The sequence below is a fragment of the Carassius auratus genome, chromosome 18 (genome assembly GCF_003368295.1).
Source record: "Carassius auratus strain Wakin chromosome 18, ASM336829v1, whole genome shotgun sequence".
NCBI lineage: Eukaryota > Metazoa > Chordata > Actinopteri > Cypriniformes > Cyprinidae > Carassius > Carassius auratus.
The window spans coordinates 24,752,063-24,775,653 of NC_039260.1; the positions used below are offsets into that span (position 1 = coordinate 24,752,063).

Below are 23,591 nucleotides of genomic sequence, written 5' to 3' on the forward strand. Positions count from 1 at the left end.
CCGCATTTAGAAGCGGTCAGATTTAGATCAGAAACACTTTGGATGCATTTCTCTAACTATTTATGGCAAAACCACTCTTCAGAGTGTGTAAAGCATCCGCTGTTTGAATGAAATGGAAAACAGGCTTTTTGATGACACATCATTAAAATAAAAAGTATACATGAAATGATTTCTTTATTTAATAGTTATTGCACAGTAAAACTGTGCTGCCATATGCAATCATTCGTGAAAAAAAAAATACTGAATACTGAAAGTACTGAATAAAAGAAAAGTCTTTTGCATCCCAATAGGAGCTCAGAACGTCTTTCTAAATGAGACGTTTAGGACTTTCTATAACTGAAGAGAGGAAATCTGTTTAGTATTCAAAAGAGGGTTTTCTGGAAGAGGACGAGACTCCAAGAAGCCTGTTAAAATGTCACACTTCTCTCCAAATTCCCAATGAAAAATTACAAAGTAACGCAGACGTGCCCCGAAGTGAAAGAAGGGAGTGGAAACAGACGTCTGTGAAGGTCGAGGAAGTGTCTGGATGCGGTCTGAGGTCAGAGAAACTTCATCTCAGTCTCAATTAGACACAATGTACTTCATCAATTAGCTTCTGTCTGTCATCATCTTCAGCTGCTCGTTTGAGACACTGATGGTTTGTGGAGAGGTTTATTCTCTGCAGAAGGATTCAAAAGAAGTAAAGACTGATGATCATGATATCAGAGAATGTATTAATGGAAGAAAATCTAATGGTCTGTAATATATATTTATACACACACATATATACATACAGTACATACCAAAAGTTTGGAAACATGACTATTTTTAATGTTTTTGAAAGAAGTTTCTTCTGCTCATCAATCCTGCATTTATTTGATAAAAAATACAGAAAAAAATGTAATATTGTGAAATATTATTACAACTTAAAAGAATAGTTTTCTATTTGAATATACTTAAAAAATATATATATATTCCTGTGATGCAGCGCTGAATTTTCAGTATCATTCCTCCAGCCTTCAGTGTCACATGTTACATCAGTCGATCACATGATCATTTAGAAATCATTCTAATATTCTGATTCATTATGAGTGTTGGAAACAGTTCTGCTGTCTAATATATTTGATCAATAAAAGGTTCAAAAGAACTGCATTTATTCAAAATAAAAAATAAAAATTCTAATAATATATATTCTAATAATATATTTTCTTTACTATAACTTTTTATCAATTAAACACATACTTGCTGAATTAAAATATTGATTTTATTTAAAAAAAGGAAAAAAAAAATACTGACCCCAAATTACTGTCCAGTAGTGTATATTGTTATTACAAAATATTTATATTTTAAAAACATAGCTTCTTTTTTTTTTTTTTTATTCATCAAAGTATCCTAAAAAAGTATCACATGTTCTGAAAAAAATATTAAGCAGCAGAACTGTTTCCAACTTTGATAATGAATCATCATATTAGAATGATTTCTAAAGGATCATGTGATAATGACACTAAAAATTCAGCTTTGCATCACAGAAATAAATGATCATTTAAAGTTTAATACATTTAAAATCTAAAATAATTATATATCACAATATTACATTTTTTTCTGTATTTTTGATCAAATAAATGCAGGCTTGATGAGCAGAAGAAACTTATTTCAAAAACATAATAGAACTATATAACATTTTATAATTTATTAAAATAATTTTATAGCGATTTCCCATGTGTCTTTAGACCCCAATGTATGGATAGACTGTGTTTTCAATCATAATTAATTTAAGATTAATCCTTATTGATTTCTGACACACCGATTAACTAGAAAGATGTAATATTGTGGAGCGCTGGTCAGTATATACAGCTGATGACAGACGTGGCTCAAAGACTCTGTCATTCTTCTGCACAGCAACAGTACCGCGGTAAGATCTGAGCTCTGCACGGACTCACCGTTACGTAATCTGCAGCGATCGACCTTGAGCTGCTGTAAGAGAGTGTGCAGACCCCTGCAGCTGAGGAGTTAACACAGGAGACCTATGTGCTTCTGAGAGTGGACGACCAGAACCAGAACCAGAACCAGAAAGAGCTTCACACAGCGGATTGTGTCTTGTGATGTCACTCTCACACACACACTTGTGTCAGGAGCTTCCAGCACAGCAGTTACTTTTCTAACTGCTGATCTCTCTGTCAGTACAATGGCCTCGCTTTAAAAGTCCTTCCACGTGTCAGCAGCTCAGAGAACGCAGGCGTGTGTGTGTGTGTGTGTGTGTTACATCATCACCGTCCATCTCTCTCTGCCGCCACAGCATTCTGGGTAAAAGCTGTGAGAAAGATCAGGAGATGCTGGAGGGAGCCGGAGCACACACTCGGATGCTTAGAAATGTAGCAATGGTGCTGTTGCTGTGGCGACGGTCTAGCACTGATGAACTGCTGCTGATGTCACCACAGAGATGGTTATGGGATGTTGCAGCGAAAATCCTCTTTTTTTTGTTCTGCGATCCAGTTTAAGATGATCTAGCGCTGTGCCAGCAAGTCCTTACATGTGTTTTGTGTGCATTTTTGAATGAAATAAAACACTCAACACAAAATGTTGACCATTTTGAGTTCATTATATAATGTTATATATAAGTAATATAATGCAAGTAAAGTTAGGATATTTCCAGATGCATTTATAGTTAGAGAAACATAGGTTAAAAAAAAACCTTTTGTCCATTGTTAAATGCTAGTTTAATGATGCGACATGGCATATACGTAAAAATGTATGTAAGCCAAGTTTTTAAAAAAGAGCTTAAAGAGTATTATGGAGAAGCTAACATTTTGCGTAGCCATAATTTCAAAAGATGACAGAAATGTCAAATACAAACATTTTATGTATGTAGCCTATATAATAATAATAATTATTATTATTATGATTATTATTTACAAGGAATTATCTTCTTTTTTAATTACTTTTAATTAGCTGTAATAAATCAAATACACTGCTGGACAATAATCAATCATTTGTAATCGATAATTTTTTCCTAATGGCAATTTTATGATTGTTTTATATAGCCTACTAGACTACATTCAATTAGCAATTATTTACATTTTACGCACAGAATAAGGTAGAAAATATACTTTATAGTTTCTGTACTGTAATAAATGTCAATTAGCACTGCATCATTCATAAATCGTTTGTGTTTTTTTAGTTTCATCGGTTCATTCTGCTTTTATTCAGTTTAGCTGCAGATATAGCCTGGCACGTCTACGAGAGCGAGATCGCTTCTCTTTCAGTGTGAAAACGTCTTCATCTCTATTTAACGTTTCCTCTCAATCAGCGAATGATTCTGAGAGAAAACGCGCCAGATGTCTGTTTGCTAATGAAACAAACGCTACTTTCATGCATCTGATTATCAGATAAATCTCGCGCTCTTATTTCAAGGTCGTTGTTAATGCTGTGGTTAATTTTAAAAGTTTCCATCGTATATTCGGTTCATCCTCATTGTTTAAAAACATTTATCATTCAATGGATCTGTGAGTATGATTTAGACACTTACATTTCTGCTCCGTCCATGCAATAAATACAGCTGTCGACGGCTCCGGCACTGGCCACGAGTCCTACAGATCACACGTCAGCTGCGTCAGAGACCAACGGAGCGCGAGCGCAAGTCTCATCAGGCGGTAAACAGTGGAGCGCGTGAAGGACAGATAAGAGGCACGATTCACGAACACTCTTCAAGGTCTCCATTAATTCGTGCGTGTAGTAATTTAATGTGTATACATTTTGAAAGCATTGAATCGCTATAGAAATCGCGATTCATTCGATTCTTAGCATTTTGAATCGATTGCTGTTCAAGATCGGCGATTCACGATTCAAAAATCATGTTTCAAATCTATGCATATAAATCGACAGGGTTTGTAATCGATGCATCGAGAAAACGAGTGAATCGTTACACCCCTACAAGCAAGGCTTCTGTCTTGATTTATGCCTTATTTACAAAACTATGAAAATCAGGCAGGAACAGGTTTTTATAATAAAAAAAAATAAATAAAAAAAATAAAAAAATGTTTTAGCGTAGAGATGAAATGATGGAGATCATTATCACTGCACACATCCAGATGCACATTTACAGTGTGTGCATAATTATCAGGCAAACTGATATTCTGATCATATTTTTTCCAAGCACATTTGACTAATTCCAAACCACATCAATCGTAATAAGTACTAGTAATTGTGTATTTAATCATTTACAAGTGATACATAATTGTAGATGAGGGTTTGGAATTGGTAAAATGTGCTTGGAAAAAATATCAGAATATAAATTAGTCTAATAACTGTAGTATCTCAGGGAAGCGATCCATGACCCCTGGCAAGCAGAACCAGCTTTACAGTAAAACTGCATGTAAGTTGCATTTAGCACCGTTTTTTTTTTTTTTTTCTCATGTGTTTGCATTGTTTTGCATAATTCATTTAGTGAATCGAGTGCTAAAACGATGCAGATGTCTCCCTCCGCGTCAGCATTTTCATTATCTCTTTCATTACTTTTTTCTTTCCTATCCTTCTCCCCCTGCTGTTTTTCATCTCTTCCTTTTAACTCTATATTTACTTCCTCTCTCTCTCTCTCTCTCTCTCTCTCTCTCTCTCTCTCTCTCTCTCTCTCTCTCTCTTTCTCTCTCTCTTTCTCTCTCTCTCTCTCTCTCTCTCTCTCTCTCTCTCTCTCACACACACACACACACACTTAACCAATGGCTGATATCTACATGTTACACTTTAACATAACCCTTCAATACTTCACTCTAGTGCTAGTGGAAAGATCACTGCATCACTGTGTTTCTCTCTTTCTCTTTGCATTATCATCTGGACATTGCCTCCTAAATGACTGGCTGACAGAGCCGGGCCCAGCTCACAGTAGCCTAAAGAGTCAAGTAAGCAGACAGAGAGAGCGAAACACAGAGGCGGACACACTGAGAGAGGATGATAGCGGCAAGAATGAAACCCTTTATTAGTCCTTGTCTCCTTCTCTTCCTCACCGGTCTAATTTGAATGTAATTAGCACATGCATTGGTAGGAGAAACTGCCATCTAAATGAGAGTGTTGTTAAGTCCTGTCACAGACACAAACAGCACTTTTCACATCGAACAGTAGCTTGATTGGCCAGGTCTCGAGATCACCCTACTAAACATCCCAAACCCAGAGACACACACCCTAGTTATACATAAAAAAAGTAAAGAACTCTACATCATTGTCTGCTTGAGCGACACACATTGTGTTTGTGCTTAATGTGGTTTTAGTTGTCTGAAAATGAAGTTGCTCTGGCTCTTCAACTTTACTCCAGAGGCCAGGAACTGATAGGAAAGCATGATTTAACACTTATACGGCCGCTGTTGTATCAACCACAAATGCAAAACAATTCTAATGTTAAATGTATGTTATATCATGCATTATGTTATTTTATAATATATAATCTGCTGTCTGTACTGTGTGCGAGTTGCAGAAGCTCCAGAGAGCAGCAGAAAGGCATTGGTGAACTGATAGCTGAGGTCACTGTAGCTCAACACAGCATGTTCAATAATCCTGTTGAACTTTGAACCGTGTCGCTGTCTATCATAAGTATGAAGTACAGAAAGAAGGGACACTTTGAAGTTGACCCAAGTGTGTTTAAAATCTGGAGCTCTGGGGCTCTGCTTTAATCCTTTAAATGTTGAAGTCTGTTCTTTAATCTGACTCCAGGCTGCTCTATTTAACACTGGTCAGGCACACACTCAACATTAAGCTGTCTGATGGGCTGCACATTAGTGCGGGTGATTTCTGACCCCTCCGGTCACAGGAAACGCCTCTAGCCCATCTATCCCCTCCTGACTGTTTTACCCTATCACACCACTTATGGTTTTTCTCGTATTAACTGTGCGTTTAATCTCCACACTTTCCGTATGTGTCTTCTGCTAACTGTATAAACAGATTCTGACTAGAGTTGTGACGTTCGCGAACGAACCGATTCTTTTGAACGGCTCATAAACATGAACGATGGGAGCCGAGTCGCGACTGGAGAGGAGCCGTTCTTTCTATCGTTCTTTTTTCCTATGCGTGTTCATACAAATGAGCTCCTCCAGGAGACAGAACAGTTATAGGGGGAGGGGCGCACCCAGCGCAGGCCAACCCTTTATAGCGTGATGATATTAGTTATTAGTTGTGCATGCATTTACATTGCATTTTGTGTTCATTTAAAACTTATTTTAAAATCATTAAAAATGTTCTTTTGTGATACTGTACTTGTATAGAAATGTTTCACTAAAAGCTGTTTTCCACAGACATTCATTGCAGCCCACTTTGTTATTGTTCATTGACTTGAAGGGGCTGATGTCCTATTTGCAAAGTTTACAGTAGTAATAGTATGTAGTATGTAGACATTTCCATTTTATTTATTCTAATTTTATCTACTTAAAAAAAAAATTAGTTTTCTATAAAAATGTTCTTGTGTGATAACAATGTTCTTGTGTGGAAGTGTTTGTAGTAAAAGCTGTTTTGCACAGAAATTCATTGCAGCCGGCTTTGTTTTTTATGTTTATTTGTGAGTAGGTATTGTATGAATAACATAAGTCAACGTAGTTTTACACACACACACACACACACACACACACACACACACACACACACACACACACTTTGTACTAAAGGTAAATCAAAATAATGATGTCACTGTCTAAGCAGAGGGATTTGTGCAACCCTATGGAATATAGTCGACACATGAGAAATGAGGTAATAATCAATATTTCAGAATAATTCAAACTCAGATATTGGTGTGAGATATCTGAGCTTTAATTATTTGACTACAAATCTCACCTCATAATACCTCCCAGTGATTATTTCCAGGATAAACTGAGATGCTCCCAAGCTGGCTTCTTAAAACTGACTAAATATTTAAAAAGAGCCAAAAGAGCCATTCTTTTGAACGGCTCTTTGAAAGGAACGGATCGCGAAGATCCGGATCCCCTCAAAGAGCCATAAATCCCATCACTAATTCTGACAGTGATTCGTTGATCAGTGCTGTTTGAGTGAATTCACAGCTGACACTCGATTCTGACATTCGCACGTGACAGTTATGACACTTTATGCTATTCGGCAAAGTCACAATGAGAGTAGGTTGCATTGATTAGCATTACTGACATTAAGTGGCTTCAGTTCCTCACTGGAAACCTGTTCTGTCCCTTTATTGCAGCATATTTATTTGTAGTTATCATTTAAATATATTTCCATATGTATTTTACATAGTTAAATATGTGCTTCTAGTACTCCCACTAGTACACTAGTATTCCTCTACTCACACAAATAAACTTGGTCTCCCACTTGTTCACTAGTATTACTAGTACTAGCACTCTAGTACTCACATGAGTATGCTATTATTCTAATACTCATACAAGTATTCTAGTACTCACACAAGTACACTAGTATTCCAATACTCACATAAATACACTTGGTCTCCCATTTGTTAACTAGTATTACTAGTATTACCACTCTAGTACTCATAAAAGTATACTAGTACTCACACAAGTACACTAGTATTCCAATACTCACATAAATACACTTGGTCTCCCATTTGTTAACTAGTATTACTAGTACTAGCACTCTAGTACTCACATGAGTATACTAGTATACTAGTACTCTAGTACTCATACAAGTATTCTAGTACTAACAAAAGTACACTAGTATTCCAATACTCACACAAATACACTTGGTCTCCCATTTGTTCACTAGTATTACTAGTACTAGCACTCTAGTACTCACATGAGATTACTAGTATACTAGTACTCTAGTACTCATACAAGTATTCTAGTACTCACACAAGTACGCTAGTATTCCAATACTCACACAAATACACTTGGTCTCCCATTTGTTCACTAGCATTACCAGTACTAGCACTCTTGTACTCATAAAAGTATTCTAGTAAGTGAAGTGACATTCAGCCAAGTATGGTGACCCATACTCAGAATTTGTGCTCTGCATTTAACCCATCCGAAATGCACACACACAGAGCAGTGAACACACACACACACTGTGAGCACACACCCGGAGCAGTGGGCAGCCATTTATGCTGCGGCGCCCGGGGAGCAGTTGGGGGTTCGATGCCTTGCTCAAGGGCACCTAAGTCGTGGTATTGAAGGTGGAGAGAGAGCTATTCATGCACTATCCCCACCCACAATTCCGTCCGGCCTGAGACTAGAACCCACAACCCTTCGATTGGGAGTCCAACCCTCTAACCATTAGGCCACGACTTCCCCTGTACTCACACAAGTACACTATTATTCCAATACTCACACAAATACACTTGGTCTCCCACTTGTTCACTAATATTACTTGTACTAGCACTCTAGTACTCACATGAGTATACTAGTATACTTGTACTCTAGTACTCATACAATTATTCTAGTACTCACACAAGTACACTAGTATTCCAATACTCACACAAATACACTTGGTGTCCCATTTGTTCACTAGTATTACCAGTACTAGCACTCTTGTACTCATAAAAGTATTCTAGTACTCACACAAGTACACTAGTATTCCAATACTCACATAAATACACTTGGTCTCCCACTTGTTCACTAATATTACTTGTACTAGCACTCTAGTACTCACATGAATATACTAATACTCTAGTACTCACATAAAAACTCTAGTACTCCCACTAGTACACTAGTAAACACACCAGTATTCAAACTAGTACTCTCGTACTCACACAAGTACACTAGTATTCCAGTACTCACACAAATACACTTGGTCTCCCTCTAGTTCACTAGTTTTTTTTACTAGTAGTAGCACTCTAGTACTCACATGAGTAAAGTAAAACTCCCACTAGTACACTAGTATTTTTTTAATTGCATTTATTTGTATTTATAATTTAAATATATTTCCATATTTATTTAACATAGTTTAATAGGTGCTGCTAGTACTCCACACAAGTACACAGAACTTTACTAGCACTCACACAATTCATGTTAATTCTCACACTAGTGGTCTAATACTCATACTAGTACTCCCACCACTAGTGCTAGTGAATTCAGACAAAACTGCACACATACTGTATAAGAATATTCTTTTGAATATCTTCTGCTAATTTTTCTTCTCTGGTAAATGTGTCTTGTTTTAAGGATGTTCAGATATTTTTACTGGAAAATACAAAAATAACTTCTATTATGAAGAGAGATCCTGGATTTATGTTTGAAGTTTGCTGTGCTAGTCCATACTTTTTGCTTGTGAACCGGTAAAGACTTCCTGTCTATGTTTTATAAATATTTTTTTCAAATCTCATCTCATGGCCGTAGCAGATCATCTCTTTCTGTGTTGTGGTACACATCCTACAATGATTTGATGATCTATCTCTGTTTACTCGTGAGCTGGTGTGAGCAGGAATTGCATTGCATCACTCTTTCACAGCGAGGCAGGCGCTGCAATCCCAGATCTGCTCGATGTGGAGGGTGTTTTGTAAAGCTATTAAAGATTCACATCTGCTCCCTTCATGCTGCTGTAGTAAACACACACATAGAGAGAAAGAGAGAGAGAGATCGGCTTAAAAAATGCTCTCTGTATGGTGGACCAAGTGTAGAAAAAATCTAATACATGCAAATAAATGATTCAGCTTAGCAAATCTACTTTATATTCTGTATAATTGTGGCAGATCTGTAAGACTATGCAGTATTAAATTGGGTGAAACTTTACAATTAAAAATCATTTATTCATTTGTTTTATGTTTGTTCATCTATTGATTTATTTTTTATTTATTTTTACTCTTTGCTCATCCTGTACATAGTGCTGGTATTTTACTCTAAATGCTGTAAATGATGTAACATTTAATTAATTAATTTTTTTCACATTTATTAACATGTTTTTAGCATTTTAATATTTTCAAATTTAATATTTAGTTCAGTTCAATTCAGGTTTATTTGTATAGCAATTTTTACAATACAAATCATTGCAAAGCAACTTTACAGAAAATGACGTTTCTACAATATTCTTATAACTAGTGACTGTCAGTTTATGTGTACTGTATATAACAGAGACATACAGAAAAAATCTATTAAAGACATAGTCAACCAGACGATGAACATTATTAACAGCAATTATTATATGATGCAATCACATTTGTAGCAATATTAGGTCATTCTGTATGTTGTTTCAGGGTTAGCATCATCTGAGGTAAATCTTGTGGCAAAACAGAGAAACAAATAAAGACATAATTAGCGTAGCTGCTGTTCCAACAAAGTAGAATTAATTAGTTAAGCTAAAGAATAATACTGCACTTTTGAGTGCATAGTTAGGTACACATGAGCTAAACCATTTAGGGCCTTATAGGTAAGTAATGATAATTTGTAACTGATACGGAACTTAATAGGTAACCAGTGCAGAGACTGTAAAATTGGGGTAATATGATCATATTTTCTTGACCTCGTAAGGACTCTAGCTGCTGCATTTTGGACGACCTTTAGCTTGTTTATTGAAGAAGCAGGACAACCACCTAGAAGTGCATTACAATAGTCCAGTCTAGAGGTCATGAATGCATGAACTAGCTTTTCTGCATCAGAAACAGATAACATGTTTCGTAGCTTGGCAATGTTTCTAAGATGGAAGAATCAAGAAAAGTTCTTGTCTAATATAACACCCAGATTTTTGACTGTAGAGGAAGTAACCAATAATATCCATTTATTAAGCACACTTTCCACTAATGTTTTTATTTCTCTCATATAGTTCTCATTTGTTCATTTCTTCATTGCAGGCGATAAAGAAAATGAATTATTTGATCAGTCAACCAATAGCCTAAACAAATCCCCTCATTATAAAAATACAGAAATGAATACTAATTTTATGCTGATTTAATACTAAATACTTTATATACTGATCCATTAGTATATCAATACAAATATATTTACATGTAATACTAAATTGGGTGAAACATTAAAATTAAGCTGTCTTTCTTTTGCAGTTTTTCACGTTTCTTCTCAGTAGTTTCTTTTCAATTTTAATTCTGTCGTGCTTACTGTAAAAAAATAATAATACTTTCAATGAAATGCAATGCATAGACCATCAGTGCATAGACTGAGAGGTTCTGGAGATGAAGTGAACACAGCAGTCCTTATTATGTGTGACTAAGTGTTCGGGCTAAATCACACATCACTGTTTTTAGCCAAAGAACATGGTCTCTGGTGTGTCAGAAAGCGTTTGTGAATGTGAAGATCTGTTCATTTGTGCTGCAACCACTGAAAAAGTGCTGCTTGCAGAAGAGTGGATTGTAAATAAGTAAATGAGCATATAAATAAATAAAGCACTGGAGGTCTGGAGGGGAAGGTGCTGATGGCCGTTAGGTTTAATTGATGCTTTGGGGAAAGAGAGAGAATGAATGGAAATCAAGGCCTTCGACTTCACTGCTGTACAGAATAAACCGAACTCATCTGCATTTCAGCTCTGCTCACAAATCACCAAACACAAGTCCAAGAGTCCTTGAAAAAATCAAGTGTTTTTCTTAAGATGATTTGTGTTAAAGCACAAACTCTCTCTGCTTGGACTCCCACGCGCTCCTCATTTACGGATTTCAAGCTTGAAGGTTCTGGGGCTGAAACAGATCTCTTATTTCTGTGTAACGTGGCGTTTGACCCGGAGCTGCTGCTGTTCTTCTCTTGCTGCTGCTGTAATTAAATTGTGCAGCATTAATCGCATTAATCACAGATGGCAAAAATATAGAAGAAATATTTATATAAAATATAATCATGTCATGTGTCACACCGGCAGTGTTGTGGGTAACGCGTTACAAAGTAAAGCGTTAGAGTACTCTAATTACTTTTTTCCTGAAATGTGTAACTTAACGCGTTAGTTTCGTGCGTAAGTAATCAGTAACTTCGTTATTTTTTTAAAAAAGTAATCCGTTATTTTAAGGAAAGGAAAATCCCGACTGCAGCCTGCTTTTTGTCAGACAGTAGTCCTAGGTCTACTGTGCCACCTGCGGATGTATCAGCGGAGCCGAAGCTCTGTGATCGTAAAGTCAATGGCTGTGATGCGTCTGTGCCCTGCGCCTGACCCTGTGTGTGTGGGTTTTTTTTTTTTCCGAACTCCCGGCAAGATGGCAGAGAGGACAGCGTTTGGTTTATGGAAGTACGCACATTATTTTCAATTTGTCAACGAAAAAGAAATCGACTGTCGGACAAACGTTTCGAAAATCTGCTTCTGCTACGTTTTAATCAATACTTTGAAGAGTAAATGTAAGAGGACTGTGTTACAGCGAATTTAGGCTTGTGACTGTGAGTGACACTTTAATACTAATTAGTTCGGCTATTAAGCGATTTGTCATTTGCCTGTGTGGCAGTGAAGGATTTAATTCGGTTTGTTATCATTTTTGTCTGACAGGCAGCTGTTAATTTCTGTTAGATCGTTGGCTGGCTGGTTGTTCATCATTTCTAAATGGATTTAAATCTGCAAGCCTGTTTAAGGTTGTGTTTACAAGTAAGCATACTTGTACTTTGATAACTGCATTATGTAAAGTTAAAGAAAAATCAGGAGTTATCTTGTGGTGCTCATAATATACAGTAGCCTAGGCTACCCGGGCTGGGTAACGTTAGGTGCGAATTTTGATTAATAATATGTTCTGTGATAATAAATAAATAAAACGCCATGTGGAATAGCCGATTGCTGACTGTCTTTCCTGTTATTGTTATCCTGCAGTGTTAATTTAGTCGGATGACTGACGTTATTCATTGTCGGGAGTCACGACTTTTAGGTGCATTTAAAGGGGCCGGGGGCTGTGTCTGTCATGTGTGAGCTGCTGCAAACGGCTTTTAATTTTTGGTAACGCATGAGTACTCTAACGCGTTACTTTTATGAATAGGTAACGCTGTATTCTAACTGATTACTTTTAATTGATGGTAACGTTGTAACTTAACTAACTACTTTCCAAAGTAACTATACCCAACACTGCACACCGGTACAATGTCATTTTATTCTGTTCTTCACCATACAGTTGTGCTAATTCATACTTTCTACATGGGCCATAAAATAACAATACATGTTATGATAAACTATATACATTTTTACAGTCTTTTTTGTAATGACTAATATTATAACAAGTATACAATCATTATAAATGAATACTAATAATTATTATTAATTAAAAATATAATAATTTAAACAATATAAAAAAATGTAAATAAAATTCAAATATAACACTATATATATTATATTTCACAGTGATAAAAAATCTTCAGACTTGATTTTCCTCAGCAGTTCTCATTTCTATAATGCAAAAAAAACAACAAAAAAACAATAATGCTATTTGAACAGTAAATTATTTAGACATAATTGTTGTATTAGCTCTACTTCCCGTAATTTGTTGATTTAAAAAATTGTGCAGGATGTTTCTCATTACTGTATTACAGTAATGAGAAACTAATGAGAAGCATTAAGAGAAAGCATCTATTAGAATAAGTAAAATTACAAATGAGCTCAGAAGTAAAATATCTGGATGTGTTAGAGTCATGAGGATTAGAGCGGAGTGTTTCATGCTTCAAATTTTCTTTATATGAGATATTTATCCTTTGATTTTGGGCTGAAATATGACATGGCTTTATGATCTTGGTTAGATTCACTCATGCACTGCAGTAAACGAGTTGTTAGTGTTATGTTCATTCATTTATTCATTTACAAACTATTTTATTTTAAGAATTATGAAAAAAGTAAATATTTATATTTTGAAAAAAGTATGTAATTGTTTATTTGTTATATAAAAAATTATATTAAATAATATGACATGAAGTAAACATCACTATTTAAAAATAAATAAAACATGTGATATATGTGAAATTACATTAGAAATTATGACAAAGAAAATATTTATATTTTGAAAAATGAAAGATTTTGAAAAATACAAAAATATATAATATAATATTGTATTAAATATTTTAAAAAAATAAAGTCATTTATTTTTTATATTATGATTTTATAATTTTTATTAAATATTATATTCTCAATTTGAAAAATAACAAATATATAACATAACAATATAATATAATTGTAAATATTTTGACGTGCAATAAATGTTTTGAAAAAAGCAATTATATTATATTAGAATATGAATTATATTAGAATTAGAATTATGACACAAAATATTATTTAGATTACTAATCTAATTCAAACATGCATTTCAGTGGTCTGAGACGTTCCGACCACGGTGTGTATGATATCTGTAGGCATCCGGCTCAAGCAGCCGCATGTCATCTGCTCAGGTGTGTTCTCAGGTGTGTTGATCTGAGTGTGAGCCGGAGCTCTGTTAACATCAGGGCTCTCGCACTGCAGCTGATGCTCTGAGAGATAATTAAACATTCAGAGAGCCCAACTATTCAGCTGATCATTGCCCAAAAACAAGTGAGGGAGTGAGAGAATGAGGACGAGTGGAGAAATCAATGCCTCAGCGGCGTGGGAGAGCTGATGTCTGTCAGGCGTCTACGTCACTCGCTGCGCTCCGTCTAATGAGCTTGCTTTGAACCGCGGACACACACTTAATTAGCTGTCCTGCTCCGCTTATTTCTCCCTTCATCTTTCTTGCAGTTTTCTGTTGACCTCAAAATAAGAAGTAGAGCTTTAGGGAAGGGCCAAAATACATCGTTTTACAATCAGCTAGTTTTGGGGTTGTCTTGATGACTAGAAAGCCTTGGATAATAACTACTATTGCATAATCAATAATCAGATTATCTATCTATCTATCTTGTTAGCAAGTGGCTAAATGTGGCTACAGTTTACAGTCTCACTCTCCACACTGAAGAGAGGGGCGGGGTCAGTGGAGCTCATTAGCATTTAAAGGGACATGCACCTAAACGGCTCGCTGTGAACAGAGCTGTTTTTGACAAGTTAAAACATTGTAGTTTTACAATACCACTGACAGCTAATTTTAACTATAGTATGTTATCTACTTTTAATTAAGATCCTTAAAAATAATATCAATTTGTGGAAAACTGGCATCTGACGACCACTTTTAACTATATTGTTTTATTACCATCTTTTAAAAAGTATGCTAAAGGGAACATGACACATACAGTTTTGACCAATCTCATGCTAATCTTGAGTAACTATAGAGCAGTACTGCATCCTTCATATCTCTGAAGAGTTTAGTTTTATCAGATTTATAAAAGACAGGTACAGCTTTACGATCCTATCCAAAAACAGCCGAGCACCTGCAGCTAGATCTTTATTCGCTGGCACTGCTTCATCTTTCACCATCAGATGCTGTGCAACTCCAGCGCCGAACTGGGCCTTGTTTATAAAACACTTGTCACCAAAATGATGGGAACAGACAAACACTCTTACAGAAAAAACGAACTGCGTTCACTGTTCATGTAACTCTGAGTTCTTTGGGAAGCTGAACAAGGTCAATATTCTTCTCAAGCTTCTTGTTAACTTGCTAACAAAGTTTAGAAACTTTGATCATGTGTATTGGCAACCCAGCTCTTTAACAGTGTAAATAACTCAGCATGAAATAGCATTTAACTCCAGAGCAGTGTTTGGATATGACTGCGGTGCTAACACTTGGTAGCTAGATGGAGTTTATGCTCTGGTCATCTCTGTCAGTACGGAGCGGTGATGTTCGAAGTGTGTTGTTTATGGAATCAGAAACATCTCTTCTGAAAACTAATAGGACAGCATTTCATTTCCTCCGCTATAAAGTAATCCAATCAAACTCACAGAAAGAGGAAGAGTGTCTCTAGACAAACGTGCTGATCTGAAAGGAAACCTCAGAGATGCATCTGTCCACATCTTCATCTCTTCTCCTCCTCTCACACACACAGGTGGTCGCAATACATTTTATTGAGGAAACAACAACAGCGCGGTAACAAAAAAAAGCGATCACCTTCCCCTCATTGTGATGAATGCTTACCGTCAGACACGAGCCCAAAGTCATTTATTGAATCCGAATCCCTCTAAAGGGAAGAAATCAAATCGGAGGCCGTCTCGTGTCTTCCTGTTTAGCTAGTCCCTGTCCTCTGACATTTCTGGCTCGCCGTCTTTGTGATTGCATTTAGTGTTATTATTGCTAATCAGAATTAATGGAGAGATCACTTAGCGGGCTTTCTGGAGGTGGGGACAATACATAGACGGAAAAATAAAAATGACTAATCTTTCAAATGTCGGGGGGCTCTGGGAGGGGCAGGCGGCAGGATTTCTGATGTGTTTGGAGAGGCACTTTTAGGGACTCAAACAATGAACAACCTCAAGTGTGATACAAATAAGACTTATTAGTTATATATAAAACTAGTCTAACATTCACACACATTTTAACAATTGATTTAAGCCCTCAGGACTTGAGTGAGCCAATGAGGAATGATACATTTTGGAGGGAAAGTTTATGACCCTTTGTCCTCAGGTATGGACTGTTATATATTTTTTAACTCACAATCATGTTGCTCCAAACCTGTCTTACTTTCCTTCAGTTTTAAATCGCTTAAGAAGTTAATGAATGTTTCAAGATGTTTTTGTCCATATAATAATACTGAAATAATTAACAACTTTAGAACCTATGAACTTTATTGTATGTCCATGAAAGATATTTTATGATTCAAAATATTTTATTTTGTGCTTCACGTTTAGAGCGACAGTCAGTCAATGATGACATACTTTTCTGTTTTTGGGAGAACTATCAAAACAAAACAAAAAACAGCACGTTTGGACTAGGGCTGCACAATGTTGGGAAAAAATGACATTGCAATATTTTATTTTTCTGTGATATATACTGCGATATGAAATCTAATCTAAATTTTTCTTACGACACATCGTGCCAGGTTTGATGTCATTAACCCTCTGGGGTCCGAGGTGATTTTGGGGTGATGCCGTCAGAATGAGAGTCCATACAGCTAAATACATAAATAAATAAACGTCTTAAATGACCTCATTCTGACGGCACCCATTCACTGCAGAGCATCCATTGATGAGACACTGATGCAATGCTATATTTCTACAAACCTGATGAAGAAACAAACTCATCCTGATCTTGGATGGTCTGAGGGTGAACACATTTTCATTTTGGGGTGAACTGCTCCTTTAATGGGGAACACAAAGAAGTAAATAACTAATGAGATGGTTTGTGCTCAGCTCCGCCCGTCTGTTTGTCTGTCTTGTGCTCGGATGTGTTTGTATAAGGCTGGTTTCTCCTCTAGGCCTAGCATTGTGCGGCAGTGACTCTCTGTGTGACGAGTAAAAGCAGCGAGCGATAGCTTTGATCAGCTGCATCAGGAGAGGTTTGGCCCGGAGGTGTTTCAGCTCTATTCCAGGAGATGAAAGCAGAGCAACGGTGGAGACCCTGCAGAAGCAGAGCCGCTCTGTTCACTCTGACTGTGAGAGGGGGGCGGAGCCTGGAACTCCCGCGGCTGCCATGGAGACACGTCATTCACAGTCCCCCAAAACAAGACGCTTTATGTGTAATCGCTCTTTTTTCTCTTAATTTCAATTATTTAAGTTTTTGTTTTTATATTTGTTTAAACATTAGTTTTTATTTTATGAAATTAAATTTTATTTTAATTTATTTATTTAAAATAGTTTTTTTTGTTTTATTTTACTAGTTTTAGTTTATAATTTGTATTTCATTCTAAAAAAAAATCATTCTAGCACTTTTTTTTTTTTGTGTAAAATAATCTTATTGTATTTTATATCATATTTTTATTTTACTTATTTATTTGTATTTTATTTAATTATTTCATTTAATTTTATTTTCCCTGTTTATCCCAATGGCATTTTTAACTTTGCAACATTTAATTTTGAATAAATGAACAGTCAATATTGTGACTCATCCCTGTACTTGACATTTTACAATCTCTATAGAGCACTAAAACCGAAAAGAGAGGGAGTACGAGTCATTTCTGAGCTCCATTCACTGCCTGTTGTGTGTCAGACCCACTACTAGAACATAGTGTTGGAAATGTAAGTGATATACAATTATTGTATGTGTCTGCAATCAGAATTAGGAGACTTGAGAAAGTGTTGGAGGTGAGAGCCAAGATGCACGTTTGTCCTTGTGTGTCTTTGGCAACTTAGAAAGAGAGCAGGATAGAAAGAGATGAATAAGGGCTTCCAGAGGAAGATGATGGGTGATGAGAGACGTTTGGGATGTATCTATAACAGAGGGAAGGAAAATCACATCATCAAACAATAGTAAGAGAGAAATATGAGCCTACAGGTCTTTAGGGACAACATTGCTGAAAAGCTAGACTTTTACAACATTTATCTTCATCAGGCCACCTTCAGCAGGAGAGAGAGAGAGAGAGAGAGAGTTATATGGGTTTGAGAGGGATTCTTACGTGGAAGAATTGTAACCTCGTTTTTGTAAGAGTAACTTACTATCTATTTACAAATTAATAGTAAAAATCACCTGTCTATGTAGTTACATAAAGAACAGACAACCTCATAATTATCTATGTGCATGTACATTACATGAATAACTTTGGGCAAGATTATTTTATTTTATTATTGTATTTTATTTTATGTTTTCATTTAAATACATATGTATTTTTTATTTATTTAATTACATTTTGTTATTAATTAGCCTATTAAATTTTAACCGAAATGTGGTCATATGCTGCAATGCTGTCCTAATTTTTCCTAGGAACATGATTTTTTTTTTTTCTGTTCATAAGAGAGCGGAGTAAATCAGATCTTCACGGTTATGAAATTTCATAGGCATCTGTGCGGTGTAATTTTATAAGATTTAAACTTTCTCTGACCTTTGTTAATAAGCTTGAGCGAGACTGATTGGTCTCCATGAGGACTGTGTACGAGAGCGCACCACACTTTCACCATGTTCTGCTCATATGGCTCAGAAATAAAGAAATAAATAGCAGTGAATTTAATCTGCTGTCTTATTAACCTTTAGAAGAGATTTTTGAACACATGGAGAGTGTAATTCTGTCAGTGTCCACAGCTTCTCTTTAGCAGGTTTCTCTGCACTTCTACAAATGATAACAAATCTGGCCACCTTTATCTGGGCTCTTTCTTTCTCAGGGGCCACATACATCGATGTACATCCTCTGTCAGTGCTGTCCACTGCAGATCATCTATGTGTTCGTCTGTGAGTTACCAGGGGAAATAAAGCCAGGTTTCTTTCTATGTAATTGACTTTTTTTGGAACATGGCAGGTTTGAGCTGATACATACATGGACAGCGCTCAAAGACATTAATAAACTACCAGCTGTAGTATTGATTTCTAAGCATTCACAATTACTGCCCATCACATTTGTGCCAAGCCTGTTTTTTTTTCTTTTAGCTGTGAAGAGGATGTTGATATGTTTTAAATGCTCACTATTTTCATAGTCACCCACTTAGAATTTCAAGAGCCATCAGTGGAGAAATGAGAAAGAGTGTTTTAATGTGTCAGATACTCTGAGGTGGCCGTGGATAGCTTGTATTCAGCATTAGACTGATGTCTTTGGGCCATGTGTAGTGTATTGCTGTTTTCAGTGTCTTGTGGCTCATCAAGTATTTTATTTTATTTTATTTTAATGCTGCTGATGATGATGCTGATGATAATGACACTGATGATGCTGTTGCCGATGCTGCTGCTGCTGCTGATGATGATAATGCATCTGATGCTGCTAATAATAATAATGCTGCTGATGATAATGATGCTGCAACTGATGATGCTGCTGATGCGAATGATGCTGCTGATGATAATGACATTGATGATGCTGCTGCTGATGATGATGATAATGCATCTGATGCTGCTGCTGCTGCTAATAATAATAATGCTGCTGCTGACGATGACTGATGATAATGACATTGATGATGCTGCTGCTGCTGATGATGATAATGCATCTGATGCTGCTGCTGCTGCTAATAATAATAATGCTGCTGCTGACGATGACTGATGATAATGACATTGATGATGCTGCTGCTGCTGATGATGATAATGCATCTGATGCTGCTGCTGCTGCTAATAATAATAATGCTGCTGCTGACGATGACTGATGATAATGACATTGATGATGCTGATGCCGATGATGCTGCTAATGCTAATGATGCTGCAGCTGATGCTTTTAATGATGATGCTGCTAATGCTAATGATGATGCTGCTAATGCTAATGATGCTGCTGCTGATGCTAATGATGATGCTGCTGATGATGCTTCTTCTGCTGCTGATAATGACACTGATGATGCTGATGCCGATGCTGATGCTAATGATGATGCTGCTGCTGGTGCTGCTGCTGCCTTTGCTGATGATGCTGCTAATGCTAATGATGCTTCTGCTGCTGATGATGATAATAATGCTGCTGCTGCTGATGATGATGATGCAGCTGCTGCTGCTGCTGATGCTGCTGATGATGCTGATGCTGATGCTAATGATGCTGCTGATGATGCTGATGATAATGACATTGATGATGCTGATGCCGATGATGCTGCTAATGCTAATGATGATGCTGCTGATGCTGCTGCTGCTGATGATAATGACACTGATGATGCTGATGCCGATGATGCTGCTGATGCTAATGATGATGCTGCTGATGCCGATGCTAATGATGCTGCTGCTGCTGCTGCTGCTGCTGATGATGATAATGACACTGATGATGCTGATGCCGATGATGCTGCTGATGGTAATGATGCTGCTGCTTTTCCTGCTGATGTCTCTGATGGTGCTGCTGCTGATGATGATGCTGATGATAATGATGCTGATACTACTGCTTTTGCTGATTATGCTGCTTATGATGCTGATGATAATGACATTGATGATGATGATGCTGCTGCTGCTTTTGCTGATGATGGTGATGTCAATTATGATGCTGCTGATACTGCTGATGATGAAGCTGATGATGCTGATGCCGATGATGCTGCTGCTGATGATGATCATGCTTATGTCTCTCTTTCTGCAGCTCAGGGTCTGGTGTTTCCTCCGCTGGCGCTCTGGCTGACCGTGGCTCTGGCTGTGTGTTTGCTGGCTCTGCTGGTCGCTCTGGCAGTCGTCTGCTGCAGGAAGATCAGAGAGAGCTGTGAGGAGATGAGAGCTGGTGAGGAACACATTACATAACCATAGTCTGCATCTCTGTATCCTCATCTGCTCTTAACATGTGCAGCTGAGTTTAGGCCTGGTCTCATTCTCAGATGTCATGACCTCGACACACTTTAATATTATTGTTTATTATTTTAGACCGGCTTTAAACTAATTGTGGTGGGTCACTCAAAATTTCTAGAAGTCAAACGCCATGCCACTCACTAGCCACAACTCTGGCTACACAAGGCCTACTGATGAGAGAATGTATTTTTCCTATATGTACATATGAAGTAAATTATAATAAAAAGTGTGTGTGTCTGTTCATTTAAGTTAAATAAGTTAAATATATTTAATGTTTAATTATGTAATTATAATAATACAGTATGTCAATATGATAATTTTGATAATTAAAATGAATTTTGAAATGTAAAAATAATAAAAATATATTACATTTAAAAATAAATAATGACATGAATCATGTGTTAACCACATAATTAAAAAAAATTCAAACGACATGTAAAAGTGCATTTTGAATAACCCTTTAAAAATTAAATCAAAATCATAACCACGTTAAAATTGAATTTACAAAAAGGATACAATGGTATATGAAACAAACACACGCATATATACACATTTTTATATTTTTTAATTTAATACTAAATATGGTAGATAAATACATAATTTTTTTTTTTTTTTTTATAATTCTAATAAATCATGATTAATCACCAAATATTTTATTATATTATAATATAGTAAGCTGTATACATCTAGCAGTACTATAATGTTACATAACACACACACACACACACACATATATATATATAATGTATAAGGGCCAACAAGTGCTAAGCATCTCTCGGGGAACTCCTTCAAGACTGTTGAAGACCATTTCAGGTGACGACCTCTTGAAGCTCATCAAGAGAAAGCCAAGAGTGTGCAAAGCAGTAATCAGAGCAAAAGAACCTAGAATATGACATATTTTCAGTTGTTTCACACTTTTTTGTTATGTATATAATTCCACATGTGTAAATTCATAGTTTTGATGAAAACTCTTTGAATGAGAAGGTGTGTTCAAACTTTTGGTCTCTACTGTATATATATATGTGTGTGTGTTTGTGTGTGTGTGTGTTTTCAGATAATATTTAAAACAATGTAATACATAACATTCTATGTTTGATCTTAGAAAGGGGGTCCCTCACAAGTGAATCATCTTTTTTGTTGTTTCGGTCCCCCTTGGTGAAGATAATAGTGTGCAAACTTACACATTACACACAGTTTGTTGTTGGCTGTGTGGCTCAGTACACTGCTCTGAGCTGAATGCTGAAGCCAGAGGAGTCCTGTTCTGCCAAAACCCACTCTCCTCCTGTGTCGCTGAAGTTCATTAGTGCCACGAGATAATTAGTCGCACCGTGTAACTAGGGAGCGCAGAACTTGGAGGTTGAAATTACAGGAAGAAAGACTGATGTGTGGAGGAGAAGCGCCAGCAGAGAGATAGAAATGGATTCAGTCGTCACGTGAAGGGAACAAGAGGCGTAATGAGATCTGGAGCAGGAGACATTTAAATAAAGGTCACTGCAGCACTGCATTGGACCCCTGGGCTTTTAAAAATACATCTGCAACTGTGAGACAGAGAGTGGGGAAAAGAGTAAATATCTGTCCGGAGAACGACAGCAAACAGTGAAATGGAATGAGCAAGTGGAGAGTCCAGAGCAAATAAAGCAACTCTTTCTCCAGTAACCCATGCAGGAATTCTGGAATAAGATTTGGTGAACGGGTCAGCAGCCTGTTGAAGTAATTGAGTTGTTGAGTGAGTCAGAAACTGCTCTCCCACTCCACTCCTGCTGTTTCTGTCTCTCCATCAGTCGCCTGGCTTTTGAGCTGAAATCTGGCCCTGTAATTATCCTATTCCACGTCTGGCTCTCACTGGAGCACTTGCTCCTGTATCAGCTTGTCATCTGCTCTTAGTCAATAACATTTTCAGTTTGACATGGTAAAACTGCAGACATGTTTTGCAGCTTAGCTTACAGTTTATCTTGTGCCTTAGTTTATTAGACCACTTAAGAAATTAATTGTATAGACATAATACAAATAAAAATACAAATTATTTGCGTAATACTTTATTTTAAGGTGTCCTTTTTACACATATTGCATGTACTTAGTGTCATAAAACAAGTAGTTATGCATAACTACAGGGAAGTAAACCCGAGCCAAACCCTAATAATATAGTAAGTACATGTAGTTAATTAATAATACGTCATAATTACACTGTAACAGGGACACATTAAAATAAAGTGTAACCATTTTCTGTATAAAATAAATTATTAGTAATAGTTTCAATAATATGCATTTAATAACAGTAATACTTAAAATTTAATACTAACATTTCTGGTAAATATAAATATGTATGTGTAATTATATAACATAGGTTAAATTGTGAATAGGTTAAAAAGCTTTAATAATATTAATTTGGTAATTGTGTAAATGATAAACAAATATAAATGTTTAAATTAAGTTATATAAATAGATTAAATACTATTATTTATTTAAATAATTAAATGTAATATGAATGAATGAAGCATATATATAGTGCTTTATTATGTATAGGTGAACACTCAAGGTGCTTTACAGTCACGGCAGCCAC

At 36.3% G+C, this 23,591-nt stretch overlaps 1 protein-coding gene across 3 annotated transcripts in view; it reads left to right on the forward strand.

The window, feature by feature from the left end:
* Positions 1 to 23,591, forward strand: part of LOC113118746 (CD276 antigen-like) — a 66,904-nt gene that overhangs the window by 20,806 nt on the left and 22,507 nt on the right. For all 3 annotated transcript variants that reach the window (XR_003294365.1, XM_026288164.1, XM_026288163.1), the window contains exon 5: positions 20,832 to 20,966. Coding sequence is in view for 2 of the 3 variants with exons in the window: in XM_026288164.1 (XP_026143949.1) it covers positions 20,832 to 20,966 (135 nt within the window). In the remaining variant the exon portion in view is untranslated. The remainder of the gene's footprint in view (positions 1 to 20,831; positions 20,967 to 23,591) is intronic.